The sequence below is a fragment of the Carcharhinus amblyrhynchos genome, chromosome 6 (assembly GCF_965287045.1).
Source record: "Carcharhinus amblyrhynchos chromosome 6, sCarAmb.v2.hapA, whole genome shotgun sequence".
NCBI lineage: Eukaryota > Metazoa > Chordata > Chondrichthyes > Carcharhiniformes > Carcharhinidae > Carcharhinus > Carcharhinus amblyrhynchos.
The window spans coordinates 124,421,914-124,439,135 of NC_137329.1; the positions used below are offsets into that span (position 1 = coordinate 124,421,914).

Below are 17,222 nucleotides of genomic sequence, written 5' to 3' on the forward strand. Positions count from 1 at the left end.
AAAGTAGTTGGGGCGGGTACAATAGCAACAGTTAGAAAGCATTTGGGTCCCAGCCAGTCCCAATTGCCCATGTTTGGCCCATACCCCTCTAATCCTTTCCCATCCATGTTCTGACCCAACTACTTTCTCTGGTAGCTCATTCCCTATGATGTGGAGATGCCGGCATTGGACTGGGGTAAACACAGTAAGAAGTCTGACAGCACCAGGTTAAAGTCCAACCAATTTATTTGACAGCAAACTCACAAGCTTTCGGGGTTTGTCCCTTCATCAGGTGAATGGAGAGTTCTGGACTTTAACCTGGTGTTGTCAGACTTCTTACTGGGTTTACCCCAGTCCAACGCCGGCATCTCCACATCAGGATTATACTCAACAACTGAGGAAGCACAGCTCTCTGGGTGAATAATTCCAAAGACTCTCCATCTCCGAGTGAAGAACTTACTCCTCATCTCTTTCCTAAATGAGACTGACCCCGGCAAGGGGAAAACATTTTCTCAGCATCTACCCTGACAAGTTCCTTAAGAATGTGATACGTTTCGATGAGATCATCTCTTATTCCTTTTAAACTCCAGGAAACACAAGTCTAGAATAGTCCATCTCTCCTCTCTGAAGGGCAGCATGGTTACACAGTGGTTACATTGTTGCCTCACAGTGCCAGGGTCCCAGGTTCAATTCCTGGCTTGGGTCAGTCTGTGTGTGGAGTTTGCATGTTCTCCCCATATCTGCATGGGTTTCCTCCGGGTGCTGCGGTTTCTTCCCACAGTCCAAAGATGTGCAGATTAGATGCATTGGCCGTGCTAAATTGCCCCTTAGTGTCCCGGGATACGTCGGTTAGAGAGATTAGTGGGGTACATATGTGGGGTTGCAGGGATGGGGCCTGGGTGGGACTGTGCTTGGTGCAGACTCGATGGGCCAAATGGCCTCTCTCTGCACTGTAGGGATTCTATAAAAGTTGCCACAGTCCTAGATGACCATGGAGTGCTCTCCCCTTTGAGGGGGAGAGCTGATTGGTGGTGATTTAACCTGAGGGTCACCACACCTCAGGCGAGGGGACAAGGTTGAGAAAGTAGGGCTTTCGTGAATAACCTCAGCCGGTACCAGAATTGAACTAACTGACGCCCCCATCTCGCCTCCGAGGACAATATCCCTTCATCCCAGGAGCCTTTGTTGCATTGCCTCTTGGGAAGTATGTCCTTCCTGAGGTAAGAAGGCCAAACTGCACCAAGTACTCCAGGCGTGGTCTCACCAAGACTCTGTGTAAACCTTCATTGGCATTTTAAACCCTGGTTCTGAGTAGGGTGCAGTGCAGGATGGGACAGTGAAGAATGATGGCCAGGGGATCCACAATAGAGAGGCGGGAGGAACCTGGATCTGTGCTGGAACCTGCAATGCCATGGACCAAGTGCTGGAAAATAGGATTTAAATTAATCGCGAGTCTTTTTTCTCTCCTTTTTGATTGGCGCAAACACGATGGATGGCCTCTTCCTGTGCCGCGGTTTGTCAGTGATTCTAAATCAATTGGCTTGATTATTCGGATAGTATCATGTGAATTCTAAGTGCCAGATCTCTCTCTGCTGGAATTCCATCGCTCCATATTTCACAGGTTTTTTTTTTCTCTCAGGTGGCTCACATTCGGGCAGAGAGGGATATCCTGGTGGAAGCAGATGGTGCGTGGGTGGTGAAGATGTTCTACAGTTTTCAGGACAAGCGAAACCTATATTTAATTATGGAATTTCTGCCGGGGGGTGAGTGACAGCTGCCAACGCTTTACAACTTTGTCTGGAAGGCGACCGGAGCCAATTTGCATCTCACTCCCGCTCCCATCAAACCTGCTGCACCATTCAATACAATCCTGGGCTAATCCTGGGCTTCAACTCCATTTTCCCGTCCTGCTCCACATACCCCTTCACTCCCGGAGAGATCTTACCATCCCAGCCTCAAATATGACGGCAAATCCACACCCCTCTGGAGTAGTGAATTCCAAACACTCTCAACCCTCTCAGTCAAGAAATGTCTCTTCCTCTCAGTCCCAAATGATTGGCCCCTTTTCCTGAGACTGTGGCCCCATGTTTTAGATTCCCCGATAGTTTCAGCATGATCTTATTGAATGGCAGGGCAGGCTTGAAGGGCCAGATGGCCTACTCCTGCTCCTATTTCTTATGTTTCTTATTATCTCCCAGTGTCCGCCCTATCCAAACCCCTTCCAAACCTTATAGGTTTCGATGAGATGTTCTTCCAAACTCCATTCCACCTCCACCTCAGGGTAACTCAGTCAGGGTGGGGGGATGGCGGGATCCAGGCCCCTTGACTCCATTGACCTCGGATGTGTCTGTCTTTCCCCCAGGTGATATGATGACCTTGCTCATGAAGAAAGACACACTTTCTGAGGAGGAGGCTCAGTTTTACATTGCCGAGACGGTGTTGGCCATTGACTGCATCCATCAACTGGGTTTTATTCACAGAGACATCAAACCAGATAACCTCCTGTTAGATAGCAGGGTAAGTCATGCCTCTCCCACCATGTGGACACTATTTACAATGCATCGCATTCTGTCCACTTGCTCATCCGTAAAGCTATCAAGTGCCTGCGTTGGCTCGATGTTGTAAGATTCTACAATTCACTCTATCTTTCAATGCTGGACTCTGATTACACAAAATATCCAGCGCCAAACTATGCCATTCAGCCCAATTGGTCCATACTAGGATTTATGCTCCAATGAGTCTTCATCAACCCCCATTTCATCTCACCCTATCAGCTCTCCTCATCTGTAACATCTAATCCTGTTCTCCTCTGTTGTGTTATGACTCCCAGATTGTGAGGGAGTTGTTGACGTCACTGGCAATGTTCTGGGACCAGGGAACAAGCTCTCAAACAGTGTGTCTCAATCCCTGATCCCGGCTCTTCCTGAACCTTTCTCAGCTGCTTTTCTATTCTTCCTATCTCTGTCCTCGGGATCTCTGGAATCTGGAATCTGTGCCCCACAGGGTCGGTGCTCGCTTTGGTGTCATGTGATGGCAGCAGGAGACCCTTGTACTCCCCACACCCCCCCCCCACCCCAAACACACACTGGTTACCATGGAGCCTCAACTGTACGCTTGTGCAGGCTGGCCATGCCCGGCCACCCTGGCACTCGTTGGCCCCCTTGGCCCTTGTTGGTCACTCTCGATGCTCAATGATCACCCTCAGTCCTCACTGGCCACCCTCACTGTCCACTCCTGGCCTTTGCCGAACTCTTGCTCTCCCTCAAATTGCAGCCATTTCCTGAGGATTTTAGGAGAGACAGCGGAGCAGTGGTGTTGTCACTGGATTAATAATCCAGAGACCCAGACTGATGTTCTGGGGACCTGGGTTCGAATCCCACCACGGCAGCTGGTGAAATTTGAATTCAGTAAAAATCTGGAATTAAGAATCTACTGATGACCATGAAAACCATTGTCGATTGTTGGGAGAAACCCATCTGGGTCACCAATGTCCTTTAGGGAAGGAAATCTGCTGTCCTTACCTGGTCTGGCCTACACGTGACTCCAGAACCACAGCAATGCGAGTGACTCTCAGAAATGGCCGAACAAGCCACTCAGTTCGAGGGCAAGTAGGAATGGGCAACAGATACTGGCCCAGCCGGCGATATCCGCAATCCATAAACTATCACAGCCGTGTAGGAGTTTGTGATTGTGGGACAGAAGCAGTTTGGTTTTCTGGCTGGGCTGAGTTCTGTCACATTGCTGCTGTGTTTTATTCTTGACAGGGTCATGTGAAACTGTCTGATTTTGGGCTGTGTACGGGACTGAAGAAAGCTCATAGGACGGAGTTCTACCGGAACCTCACCTGCAGCCCCCCCAGCGATTTCAGTAAGTTTAATCTGGAACAAAGTGATTGATTTTTTTTTTTACACAGAGGGTGGTGGGGGCCTGGAATGCGCTGCCAAGTAGGGTGGTGGAGGCAGACACGCTGGGATCTTACCTGGATAGTCACATGAACAGACTGGGAATGGAGGGATACAAACGAATGGTCCAGTTGGACCAATGAGCGGCACAGGCTTGGAGGGCCGAAGGGCCTGTTTCCCGTCCCGTACTGTTCTTTGTTCTTTGATTGGGCTGTGGGGGGCTTGGGGGGGTGTCTGCCCACTCCAGCGATGGGGGAGGGGGGTGGTGGGGGATGGGAAGTGGGTTGGAAGGAGCGGGGAGGATGGAGGATGGGGAGCTGGGGTGTCTGCCCACTCCAGGGATGGGGGAGGGGGGTGGTGGGGGATGGGAAGTGGGTTGGAAGGAGGGGGGAGGATGGAGGATGGGGAGCTGGGGTGTCTGCCCACTCCAGGGATTGGGGGGGGGGGGGGGCGATGGGAAGTAGGTGGGAGGGGGATGGAGGATCGGGAGCTGGGGTGTCTGCCCACTCCAGGGATGGGGAGTGGGTTGGAGGCGGGGGGTGGAGGATGGGGAGCTGGGGGTGTCTGCCCACTCCAGGGATGGGGGGGGCAGTGGGGGATGGGAAGTGGGTGGCGGGGTAGGGGGGGATGGAGGGTGGGTAGCTGGGGGGCTCTGCCCACTCCAGGGACGGGGGGTGCGGTGGGGGGGCTTGCCCACTCCGGGGACAGGGACGGTTAGCTATTTTGATTTAATTACATTACTTTCCTCACCAGCTTTTCAGAATATGAACTCGAAACGAAAAGCAGAAACGTGGAAGAAGAACAGACGGCAGCTGGTGAGATTTATTCTCCTCTTCCTCGAGTGTTTTGATAAACCCTGGATATTGAACACAATATTCAAACCTCACCTCTGTGTCATTTTGATTTTTGAATTGATTTATTATTGTCACGTGTATTAACATACAGTGGAAAGTATTGTTTCTTGCGCGCTGTACAGACAAAGCATACCGTTTATAGAGAAGGAAAGGAGAGGGTGCAGAATGAGATGTTACAGTCACAGCTAGGGTGTAGAGAAAGATCAACTTAATGCGAGGTAGGTCCATTCAAAAGTCTGACAGCAGCAGGGAAGAAGTTGTCCTTGAGTCAGTTGGTACGTGACCTCAGACATCTGTATCTTTTTCCCGACAGAAGAAGATGGAAGAGAGAATGTCTGGGGTGCGGGGGGTCCTTAATTATGCTGGCTCTTTTCCAAGACAGTGGGAAGTGTAGACAGATGGATGGGAGGCTGGTTTGAGTGATGGATTGGGCTACATTCATGACCTTTTGTAGTTACTTGCGGTCTTGGACAGAGCAGGAGCCCATACCAAGCTGTGATACAACCAGAAAGAATGCTTTCTATGCTGCATCTGTAAATGTTGGTGAGAGTCATAGCTGACATGCCAAATTTCCTTAGTCTCCTGAGAAAGTAGAGGTGTGGGTGGGCTTTTAGTATTTTTACAACATTTTTGTGTTAGGGCAGTCTCAGTGGGTGGCCTCTGAGTTAGAAGCTTGAGAATTCAAATCCTGTGTCATGTGAATCTGTAATCCAGTCTGACACTTCCAGTGCAGTGCTGAGGGAGTGCCGCACTGTCAGAGGGTCAGTGCTGAGGGAGTGCCGCACTGTCAGAGGGTCAGTGCTGAGGGAGTGCCGCGCTGTCAGAGGGTCAGTGCTGAGGGAGTGCCGCACTGTCAGAGGGTCAGTGCTGAGGGCGTGCCACACTGTCAGAGGGTCAGTGCTGAGGGAGTGCCGCACTGTCAGAGGGTCAGTGCTGAGGGAGTGCCACACTGTCAGAGGGTCAGTGCCGAGGGAATGCTGCACTGTCAGAGGGTCAGTGCTGAGGGAGTGCCGCACTGTCAGAGGGTCAGTGCTGAGGGAGTGCCGCACTGTCAGAGGGTCAGTGCTGAGGGAATGCTGCGCTGTCAGAGGGACAGTGCTGAAGGAGTGCCGCGCTGTCGAGTTTCAGATGAGAGACTAATTCAAGGTCTCCTCCTCAGATTGATATGAGAAATCCCATTTGAAGAGTAAGGTGTGCTCTCCCCTGTGTCACGGCCAACAACTGCTCACTGTCTCATTCCTGTTTGTGGGATCTTGCTCTACGCAAGCTGTTACGACAGCGACAGCTTTACAAAAGCATTTCATTGGCTGTCGAGGGATTTCAGACATCCTGAAACTGTGAAAAGTGCCGGAGAAGTGATCAGCACAGTGTTTAGTATTGCTGCCTCACAGCGCCAGGGACCCGGGTTCAATTCCCGCCTTGGCTCACTGTCGGTGTGGAGTCTGCACATTCTCCCCATGTCTGTGTGGGTTTCCTCCGGGTGCTCCGGTTTCCTCTCGCACTTTCAGGTTAGTTTGACCATGCTAAATTGCCCCTTAGTGTGAGGCGGATTAGCAGGGTAAATATGTGGAGTTATAGGATAGGACCTGGGTGGGATTGTTGTCAGTGCAGGCTCGATGGGCTGAATGGCCTCGTTCTGCATTGTAGAGATTCAATGAAGTCTCAGTCAGTTGGTAAAGCAGTGAACAGTCGATCTCGGGGCAGTGACGGAAGGAAACTCGGTGAGGCTCTCCCACTTCCCTGATTTCCCGAGAATGAGCATGTTTGGAGTTTGCAGTCCGTGTTGTCACTCAGAATGGTCGATCTTTGGATCCTGGGAATTAATGTTACTTTTCATTCTGGTTTTCAGGCCTACTCCACGGTTGGCACCCCAGATTACATTGCCCCGGAAGTATTCATGCAGAACGGATACAACAAGCTCTGTGATTGGTGGTCCTTGGGGGTCATCATGTATGAAATGCTGATAGGTATGTCCGAGGACCAATCAGGAAGTTCTTTGATTGCTGTTGTCCAGGAGAACGGCCCAGGGTGTGGCAGTCAATAGGAGATGGCCTGGTGACTGTGCTCCGTGTGTAGAGTCAGTTAGTTAACAAGCGTCCATAATTAGAAAGTGAAGTACTCTCAATGGCGCTGGCACCATCCTTTATCCTTGTGGTAGTCTTCCCACCTCTGAGTCGGAAGGTGGGGGATTCAAATCCCACTCGTTAGTGACCAGATCAGAAAGCCCGAGTTATATAATGGAGACAGACTCGATCCCAACAATTTTTCTGTTTTTGTCCTCAGTGTGAGGGTAAGTGTTTCACTCCAGGCGCGATTCTACAGACACACTGGGAAGCTTTTATCAAAACAAACGCTATTTAACAGCACAGTTTCAGTATAACAAATGAATTAGCTCAACTTTTAACATTTCAACAATATTTACATGACAAGATACAGCTCTTAACTGCTAACCTGTCCAATCAAGCAATATTTCTCTTATAGACGTAAACCCCTCTTTAAAATTGGTTAGTAATCGCAGGCAGACTTGCTTTGATTTGGGTTACCAGAGCTTTCAGAAAGCCTTTGGAGAAGAGGGAGGGACAGAGAGAAAGACACCAGCCCAGGCAGCAACTACCCTTGGCTTAAGATGAGAATAAAACAGTTTCATTGATAGAAACTAAAAACAGGGAGAGGCCATTCGGCCCTTTGAGCCTGCTCTGCCGTTCATTTTGATCATTGAATTTAATATCCTGATCCTGCCTTCACCCCTTTATCCTCGAATTGCGAGCTTGCCGCCTCCTGTTGATCACGTGACTCCGTCAGTTGTAAATGCACCTAGTTTGGGGGCGTTTAAGAGATTGGTGGATAGGTTTATGGACGAAAAAGGAGTGGTTTAGATTAGTGGGTCAATGTTTTTTTTTAAAAAATAAGACTGGTCGGCGCAACATTGTGGGCCGAAGGGCCTGTTCCGCGCTGTAATGTTCTATGTTCTATGTTCTATGTCTCTGTCAATCAACCTGATCATAAACTCACATGACTTGGCGAATCTCCTCTGAACTCCCAGGCAAACATAAATAAACAAAAGCCTTGCGTCAGTGGATTGAAAATCTCACCTGAAGCTTTTGAAATTTGCCCTTAATTCTGTTTATAGACGATTGACAGGATGTGTCCACCCCGTGTTATAATCTGTTTGTTTGGGAAGGGGGATGGAAGGAGATGGGAATGGAGGCAGGTTCAGGAGGTTGAGTTGGATGACCAGCCGTGATCTGAATGAATGGTGGAGCAGGCTCGAAGGGCCTCCTCCTGTTTTCTACGTTTCTCAGTGATGTTGGATGTTGTGAATTTTTCAGGTTACCCTCCCTTCTGTTCGGAAACCCCCCAGGAGACGTATCAGAAGGTGATGAGCTGGAAAGAAACGCTGGTTTTCCCTCCAGAGGTTCCGATCTCCGAGAGGTCCAAGAGTCTGATTCTAAGGTACTGGCATTTCTACCCGACGACAAACTGGGTACAGGCCCCACCTTATTGGAAAAGGGGGAATTTTAGACTAATATTTCTTAGCAGAGGCTGCTCAGGGGATGGAATATTTCATCATCGTTCAGCTATCCCTACAGGGCCAGCTGGACAGGGGTGTTTGGAGAGGAGGAGTGTAAAGGTACAATTAAAGAATCAGCGATGCTATAAGATGTGATGGGCTGAATGGCCTCCAGCAGATTAATCTGTGTTGGAACACTCTCTTTTACATGGTTATATTCCAAGGTTTTCTCTGTAGCTCTTTGATAAACTCTGTATTGATGTAAAGATGATATTTATGTTTATTTACAATCTGCCCCAAACCCCCTCCCCTCACGGTGGGTTTCCAGCAGCAAGACACTGGCTGCCTGTGCGATCTTCCAGTTCCGCTATGTCTCTGGGCTTCTATGAGGCTCGCCAGCCCAGTCACTGGAGTTGAATTCTCTCTCACTCTATCTCTTTCTCTCTTGCTGTTTCTCTCTCTCTCTCTATCTGTGTGTGTGTGTGTGTGTGTGTGTGTGTGTGTGTGTGTCTCTCTCTCTCTAAAGCCCTCTGTCAATCTGTATAATCCTCTGTGTGTCCCTCACTGTCTGTCCTTCTCTCTGTGTCTCTGTGTGTGTGTGTCACTTTGTATACTCTCGCTGTGTGCCTCTCCCTCTCCTCGCTGTGTGTGAGTCTCTCTCTCCCTCTCCTCGCTGTGTGTGAGTCTCTCTCTCTCCCCTCTCTGTGTGTGAGTCTCTCTCTCCCTCTCCTCTCTGTGTGTGAGTCTCTCTCTCCCTCTCCTTGCTGTGTGTGAGTCTCTCTCCCTCTCCTCGCTGTGTGTGTCTCTCTCTCTCCCCTCGCTGTGTGTGAGTCTCTCTCTCTCCCCTCGCTGTGTGTGAGTCTCTCTCCCTCTCCTCGCTGTGTGTGAGTCTCTCTCTCTCTCTCCTCGCTGTGTGTGAGTCTCTCTCTCCCTCTCTCTCCTCGCTGTGTGTGAGTGTCTCTCTCTCTCTCTCTCCTCGCTGTGTGTGAGTCTCTCTCTCCCTCTCTCCCTCCCTCCTTGCTGTCTCTCTCTTGTGTTCTCCCTCTCAGGTTCCAAACAAAAAGAGGACATTAATTTTGTTTTACGAATTCTAGTGTGAAGCAGGCTTTAAGGGACAGTTAGTTGATTTATGTGCAACTAATACAGTAAATCCCATGGTAAATCTGCAGTTATTCATTTACAAGTCAGACCTTTTTAGCTTTAAGATATGATTTGGCTAATTTATTTCTGTAGGAGCGTCAGCTTGGATCGGGAATGTCCCAACTTGTTGGGACTCTGAATTGGCTTTAATTTGACTTGATTGGATTGGAATTAAGTTTTTAAAACAAAATTCTGTGGGAGCCTGTTGCTGCTTTATTTTAACTTTCTCCTTCACCAGCTCTTTGCTGCACCGTTTTGAACTAAATGCACTTGTTTTGCGTTTTACTGAGTGAGTGAGTGAGTGACCACAGGAGGGGTAAAAACCAGAGGCAGAATTTCCCTGAAAGCTCTGACAGAGGGAAATGGTTCCCTCTGGTGGTGGCAATCTGATGTGGGTATGCCGGCGTTGGACTGGCGTAAACACAGTAAAAAGTCTGACAACACCAGGTTTTAGTCCAACCTAGTTCACCTGACGAAGGGGCTAACCCGAAAGCTTGCGAGTATATTATCAAATAAATAGGTTGGACTAAAACCTGGTGTTGTCAGACTTTTTACTGTGGCAATCTGAACAGGGGGGAGGAAACTTCAGACTGGAGTCTGGCTGTTCAGTGAGGAAGGGTTACGGTATACAAATCGTCACAGAAATCTGGAACTCTCTCTGCCAAAGTGCTGTCAAGGCTGAACGTGTCAAAACTGAGATTGTGGGTAAGAGTTTTCAACGTTCTAAAGCCAAGGCCAGTCAAGATCGAGATCTGCAGAATTTGACCGAATGGTGAATAACCAAACCTACCTGGTCTTTCCTTATGGCTCAAATACTCCATCCCAGGCAACATCCTGCTGAACCTCCTCTGTACCCCGGCTACTGCTATCTCCTTCCTGTGGTGGGATACGAGCCTGGGTCTCTACACCATTACCCTGGGTCTCTGGTTTACTAAAATAGTGACAATACCACTGCCTCCCCTTGAAAAAGAAAAGACGTGGGTGGCACAGTGGTTAACACTGCTGCCTCACAGCGCCAGGGACCCGGGTTCGATTCCCGCTTGGGTCACTGTCTGTGCAGAGTCTGTACGGAGTGGTATTGTCACTGGTTGGTAATCCAGAGGGTCAGGTTGATGCCATAGGGTCGTGGAGTTCAAATCCCGCCACGGCAGCTGGTGGAATTTGAATTCAATTCATAAATCCTGAAATTGAAGAGCCAGCCTCAGAAGTGGTGACCATCGATTGTGGGGGAAAAACCCATCTGGTTCAGTAACGTCCCTTTAGGGAAGAAAATCTGCCGAGCTTACCCGGTCTGGCCAACGTGTGACTCCAGAGCCACAGCAATGTGGTTGACTCTCAACTGCCCTCTGAGTCTTGCCTAGCAAGACACTCAGTTCAAGGGCAACTGTGGATGGGTAATAAACACTGGCCCAGCTTATTTGATGGTAATCTCACAAGCTTTCAGGAACGGTGTTCCTTCTGAAAGCTTGTGGGTTTACTATCACATAAACTGGTTGGACTCTAACCTGGTGTTGCGAGACTTCTCACTGTGTTTGCCCCAGTCCAACGCCGGCATCTCCACATCGTGCCAGGCAGCGACGCCCTTGTGCCACAAATGAATTTAAAGAGAAGTAAAGGAATTGTTGCCCTGACTTGTTGTGTTGTACGTTCCCAGGTTTTGCTGTGCGGCAGATGATCGAATCGGGGCAAATAGTGTGGAAGAAATTAAAAGTCACCAGTTTTTCGAAGGAGTAGACTGGGAACACACCAGGTAAACGCAACAGCGGGGGGGGATTGGACTTGGGAGGGTGGGAATACAGAAAGGGTAACCTCTCCTGCCTCCTATCCCATTGACACCAGTGTAAGTTGGGGGAGGTTGGGTAGAGTGAGGAGTGAAAGAATGATCCATTCATTGTGGGCGCTGACTCGATGGGCCAAAGGGCCTTTTCTGCACTGTGGCTCTATTCACTGCTACACTCACCGTGCTGTGGAAGTGATTGTTCCAGACAAAATTCCCTCAGTGAGTCAGCTGTGGCTCTGTTGGTAACACTCTCGCCTCTGGGTCACAAGGTTTCAGGTTCAAATCTCACTTCAGGACTTGAAACAGAAAAGTCTAGGTTGACACACACACAGTGCTGCACTGTTGGAGGTGCTGTCTTTAAATGCAATGTTAAATTAAGTGCTGTTTGTGTATCTGGTGGGTAAAACCCCATAACAGTGACTGTCCTCCATTGACTGCGAGGAACTTGAGACTCTAGTGATCATGAAAAGTACAAGTTTAAGTTTAGGGCAGCATGGTAGCACAGTGGTTAGCACTGCTGTTTCACAGCTTCAGGGTCCTGGGTTCGATTCCCGGCTCGGGTCACTGTCTGTGTGGAGTTTGTACATTCTCCACGTGTCTGCGTGGGTTGCCTCCGGTTTCCTCCCACAGTCCAAAGATGTGCGGGTTAGGTTGATTGGCCATGCTAGGAAATTGCCCCTTAGTGTCCAGGGATGTGTAGGTTAAAGGGATTAGTGGGTATAATATGTAGGGATATGGGGGTAGGGCCTGGGTGGGATTGTGTTTGGTGCAGACTCGATGGGCCGAAGGGCCTCTTTTTGCACTGTAGGGTTCTATGATTTATTTATTATTGTCACAAGCAGTCTTGCACTTACTGTGAGAATTCCCTAGTCGCCACACTCCGGCACCTATTCGGCTACCCTGAGGGAGAATTTAACATGGCCAGTGCACCCTAACCAGCACATCTTTTGGACTGTGGGAGGAAATCGGAGCACCTGGAGGAAACCCACAGAGGCATGAGGAGAATGTGCAGTCTCCGCACAGACAGTGACCCAAGGCCGAAATTGAACCCCAGTCCCTAGCGTTGCTAGGCAGCAATGCTAACCACTGTGCTGCCCAAGTCTCTCCTTTTTCAAGGGAAGATGGTGGTGTACTGGTATTGTCACCTTGACTAGTAAAGCAGAGAGCCAGGTTCGAATCCCACCACAGGAAAGATGCGATAGCACTGGAGGGGATACAGAGGAGGGTCACCAGGATGTTGCCTGGGATGGAGCATTTGAGCTATAAGGAAAGACTAGAAATGCTTGGATTATTTTCTTTAGAGCAGAGAAAGGTAGGGGGGGAACATGATTGAGGTGTATAAGTTTATGAGGGATATGGACAGGGTGAGTCAGGGGCAGCTGTTTCCCTTGGTTGAGGGGTCAGTCATGAGGGGTGAGGGCAGGAGATTCAAAGGGGATTTGAGAAAAAAACCACTTCATTCAGAGGGTTGTGGGAATCAGGAATACTCTGCCTGGGAAGGTCAAAGCTGGAAACCTTACATTTAAAAAACATTTGGATGAGCACTTGAAATATCATAATGTTTAATATTGCAGGAAAATGGGATTAGTGTGTCTTTAGTGGTAGATATTGTCTGAATGTACTGTGTGCAGTTTTGGGCGCCGCACCTGCGCAAAGATATTTTGGCCTTGGAGGGAGTGCAGAGGAGGTTTACTAGGCTGATACCGGAGTTGAGGGGGTTGAGCTATGAGGAGAGGCTGAATAAACTGGGCTTGTACTCGTTAGAGTTTAGAAGAATGAGGGGAGATCTCATTGAGACGTATAAGATGATGAATGGGATGGATAGGATAGAGGTGGAGAGACTCTTCCCGCTCAAAAAAGACAGTAGGACTAGGGGGCACAGCCTCAAGATAAAAGGGGGGCGGTTTAGAACGGAGTTGAGGAGGAACTTCTTCACTCAAACGGTGGTGAATCTCTGGAATTCTCTGCCCGTTGAAGTGGTGGAGGCTGCCTCGCTAAATAGTTTTAAGACGCGGGTTGATGGGTTTTTGATAGGAGAGGGGATTAAGGGTTATGGGGAGAGGGCGGGAAAGTGGAACTGAGCAGCGACAGATCAGCCATGATCTTATTGAATGGCGGGGCAGGCTCGAAGGGCTAGATGGCCTACTCCTGCTCCTATTTCTTATGTTCTTATGTTCTTATGAATCGACAGGACGAAGGGCCTTTTCTGCATTGTATGACTCCATGACAACGGACGTGAAATTTGGATTCAATAAAAATCTGGAATTACAAGTCAAATGATGACCATGAAACCGTTGTTGTAAACTCACCTGGTTCACTAATGGTCCCCTTCAGGGAAGGAAATCTGCCTTCCTTACCTGGTCTGGCCTATGTGTGACTCCAGAGGCACAGCAATGGGGTTGGAATGTTCTCGGAAATGAAGGGCAGTTAGGGATGGGCAGTGAGTGCTGGCCCAGGCAGCGACGCTCACATCCTGTAAAAAAAAATAATTTTTTTAAAAAATTGACAATTGATCAGTAATAGTTTCATTCAATTTAATGTGACCTGTGGGAAAGGGTTTCTTCCTTTTCCCCTTGGGCTTGTGTCTTCACGAATGGAAAGTTAAAACAAAACAGAGAAAATACTCTACTTGCGACAGAGACCAGATTTAGGAAGCATGAAGATAATACAGTCACCAATAAACCCAGCCAGGAATTCAGGCAGAGTGCCTGTACACACACACGTGGAACTCGCTCCCGCAGGGAGTGGTTGCGGTGGGTAGCTTTGAGATATTTAAGTAGAAAGCTGGATAAAGGCGCGGGAGAGAGGAGCTGGAGGTAAGTAACCCAGTGGCCAGTTGTAAAATTGCCAGCTGTGACTCTGGAGATCGGGGGTTGTGGATCGCCACGAGAAGGAGTTGCACAAATTGTCATTTTTAAAAACACCACCAGCTCCGGGAAGCTGCCAGCACTGCCCTGACAGGCCTCCACGTAACTCCAGCCCAAACCTAGGCACCTGATGCCCGCGAGGTGAACTGTGAATGCTGTCTGATTCTCATTCCGGGAATAAGTTGAAGAGAAAAATAAAAACAAGTCTGGGAAGTCACCTGACATGTTGTGCAAGAGAAAAAACATGCATCACTTTCGAAAAGGGCCGATGCAGATGCCGTATCTTCAACATCAGTAAAAAGACAGCTCGCTGCAGGGCGTTGTCACTCAGAACCCACTTGCCAGGACATGTTGGCATTGCTGATATTGATGGATGTGCGTGGCTCCAAATGATTTTGATTTATTATTGTCACACGTATTAACAAACAGTGAAAAGTACTGTTTCTTGCTCACAATACAGACAAAGCATAGGGAAGGAAAGGAGAGAGTGCAGAATGTAGTGTTACAGTCATAGGTAGGGTGTAGAGAAAGATCAGCTTAATGCCAGGTAGGTCCATTCAAAACTCTGACAGCAGCAGGGAAGAAGCTGTTCTGGAGTCGGTTGGTACGTGACTTCAGACTTTTGTATCTTTTTCCCAATGGAAGAAGGTGGAAGAGAGAATGTCTGGGATGTCTTTGATTATGTGCTTTGACAAAGGGTCATCTAGACTCGAAACGTCAGCTCTTTTCTCTCCATGCAGATGCTGCCAGACCTGCTGAGATTTTCCAGCATTTTCTCTTTTTTGGTTCCTTAATGATGCTGGCTGCTTTTCTGAGGCAGCGGGAAGTGTAGACAGAGTCAATGGATGGGAGGCTGGTTTGAGTGAGGGACTGGACTACGTTCACAACCCTTTGTAGTTTCTTGCAGTCTTGGGCAGGGCAGGAGCCCATACCAAGCTGTGATACAACCAGAAAGAATGCTTTCTATGATGCATCTGAAAAAGTTGGTGAGCGTCGTAGCGGACATGCCAAATTTCCTTAGTCTCCTGGGTTTCCTGTGCTGCACTATTCTACTTTGAGAAGTCTAAGGGTGGCACAGAGGCACAGTAGTTAGCACTGCTGCCTCAGTGCCAGGGATCGGGTTCAATTTTGGCCTAAGTTGTCTATGCGGAGTCTGCACGTTCTCCCCGTGTTGGCATGGGTTTCCTCTGGGTGCTCCAGCTTCCTCCCACAGTCCAAAGATGTGTGGGTTAGATAGATTGGCCATACTAAATTGCCCCTTAGTGCCCAAAGATGTGCAAGTTAGAGGAATTAGCAGGGTTAATATGGGGATAGGGCCTGGGTAAGATGCTCTATTGGGGAGTTGGGGCAGACTTGATGGGCTGAATGGCCTCATTCTGCACTGTGGGGATTCTACGATACTACCAGCCCAAAGAAGCTGGTCAATTGTGAGCCTGCTCCATGAAAGCTGTAGTGGGAGGGAATCTATCACCACTCCCTGGTGTGGGCCAACACCTGACTGCCTTTGATGTGTGGCTGTTCAAACCAGCAGGTGGATTGTAAAGTGATAGTGATGGCAGTAAATGATGGGTTTTGGGTAGGGCTGCTGAACAGGGTGTGGAGATCAGTCTGTTCAGTAGTTGGGTTAATTCAGACCAGCAGGTGTTTGCATGTTGCTTTTCTGTGTTTGTGAAGGAGTTGAATCATCAGCAATCCCAGAAGTAATTTTGTCTTTTCTAACTAGAGTCAGAGAGGTTTACAGCATGGAAACAGGCCCTTCAGCCCAACTTGTCCATGCTGCCCTTCTTTTTAAACCCATAAGCTAATCCCAATTGCCCGCATTTGGCCCATATCCCTCTATATCCATCATATCCATGTAACTATCTAAATGCTTTTTAAAAGATAAAATTGTACCTGCCTCTCATACTGCCTCTGACAGCTTGTTCCAGACACTCACCACCCTCTGTGTGAAAAAAATTGCCCCTCTGGACACATTGTATCTGTCCCTTCTCACCTTAAATCTATGCCCTCTAGTTTTAGACTCCCCTACCTTTGGGAAAAATATATTGACTATTGACCTTGTCTATGCCCCTCATTATTTTATAGACCTCTGTAAGATCACCCCTCAGCCTCCTACGCTCCAGAGAAAGAAGTCCCAGTCTATCCAGCCTCTCCTTATAACTCAATCCATCAAGTCCCGGTAGCATCCTAGTAAATCTTTTCTGCACTCTTTCTAGTTTAATAATATCCTTTCTATAATAGGGTGACCAGAACTGCACACAGTATTCCAAGTGTGGCCTTACCAATGTCTTGTACAACTTGAACAAGATGTCCCAACTCCTGTATTCAATGTTCTGACCAATGAAACTAAGTATGCCGAATGCCTTCTTCACCACTCTGTCCACCTGTGACTCCACTTTCAAGGAGCTATGAACATGTATCCCTAGATCTCTTTGTTCTGTAACTCTCCCCAACGCCCTACCATTAACTGAGTAAGTCCTGCTCTGGTTCAATCTATCAAAATGCATCACCTCACATTTGTCTAAATTAAACTCCATCTGCCATTCGTTAGCCCACTGGCCCAATTGATCAAGGTTCCGTTGCAATTGGAGATAACCTTCCACACTGTCCACTATGCCACCAATCTTGGTGTCATCGGCAAACTCACTAACCATGCCCCCCATATTCTCATCCAAATCATTAATATAAATGACAAATATCAATGACCCAGCACTGATCCCTGAGGCACATCACTGGTCACAGGCCTCCAGTTTCAAAAAACAACTCTCTGCAAGAAGCCAATTTTGTATCCATTTAGATACCTCACCCTGGATCCCATGAGATTTAACCTTATGCAACAACCTACCATGCGGTACCTTGTCAAAGACCTTACTAAAGTCCATGTAGACAACATTAACCACACTGCCCTCATCTACCTTCTTCCTTACCCCTTCAAAAAACTCAAATAAATCTGTGAGACATGATTTTCCACTCACAAAGCCATGCTGACTGTCCCTAATCAGTCCTTGCATCTCTAAATGCCTGTAGATCCTGTATCTCAAAATACCTTCAATTTACCCACCACAGATGAGTCTCACTGGCCTGTAGTTCCAGGCTTTTCCCTGCAGCCCTTTTTAAACCAAGGTACAACATTTGCCACTCTCCGATCTTCAGGCACCTCACCCGTGACTATCGATGATTCAAATATCT

The 17,222-nt window shown here is 48.4% G+C and overlaps 1 protein-coding gene across 1 annotated transcript in view; it reads left to right on the plus strand.

Annotated features, from left to right (window-relative positions):
• LOC145344307 (serine/threonine-protein kinase 38-like) overlaps window positions 1-17,222 on the plus strand; it is a 78,003-nt gene that overhangs the window by 56,721 nt on the left and 4,060 nt on the right. Inside the window, exons 6-12 of the mRNA XM_080191395.1 lie at window positions 1,619-1,742; window positions 2,342-2,496; window positions 3,744-3,846; window positions 4,635-4,696; window positions 6,585-6,702; window positions 8,065-8,188; window positions 11,041-11,136. Coding sequence (XP_080047521.1) covers window positions 1,619-1,742; window positions 2,342-2,496; window positions 3,744-3,846; window positions 4,635-4,696; window positions 6,585-6,702; window positions 8,065-8,188; window positions 11,041-11,136 — 782 coding nt within the window. The remainder of the gene's footprint in view (window positions 1-1,618; window positions 1,743-2,341; window positions 2,497-3,743; window positions 3,847-4,634; window positions 4,697-6,584; window positions 6,703-8,064; window positions 8,189-11,040; window positions 11,137-17,222) is intronic.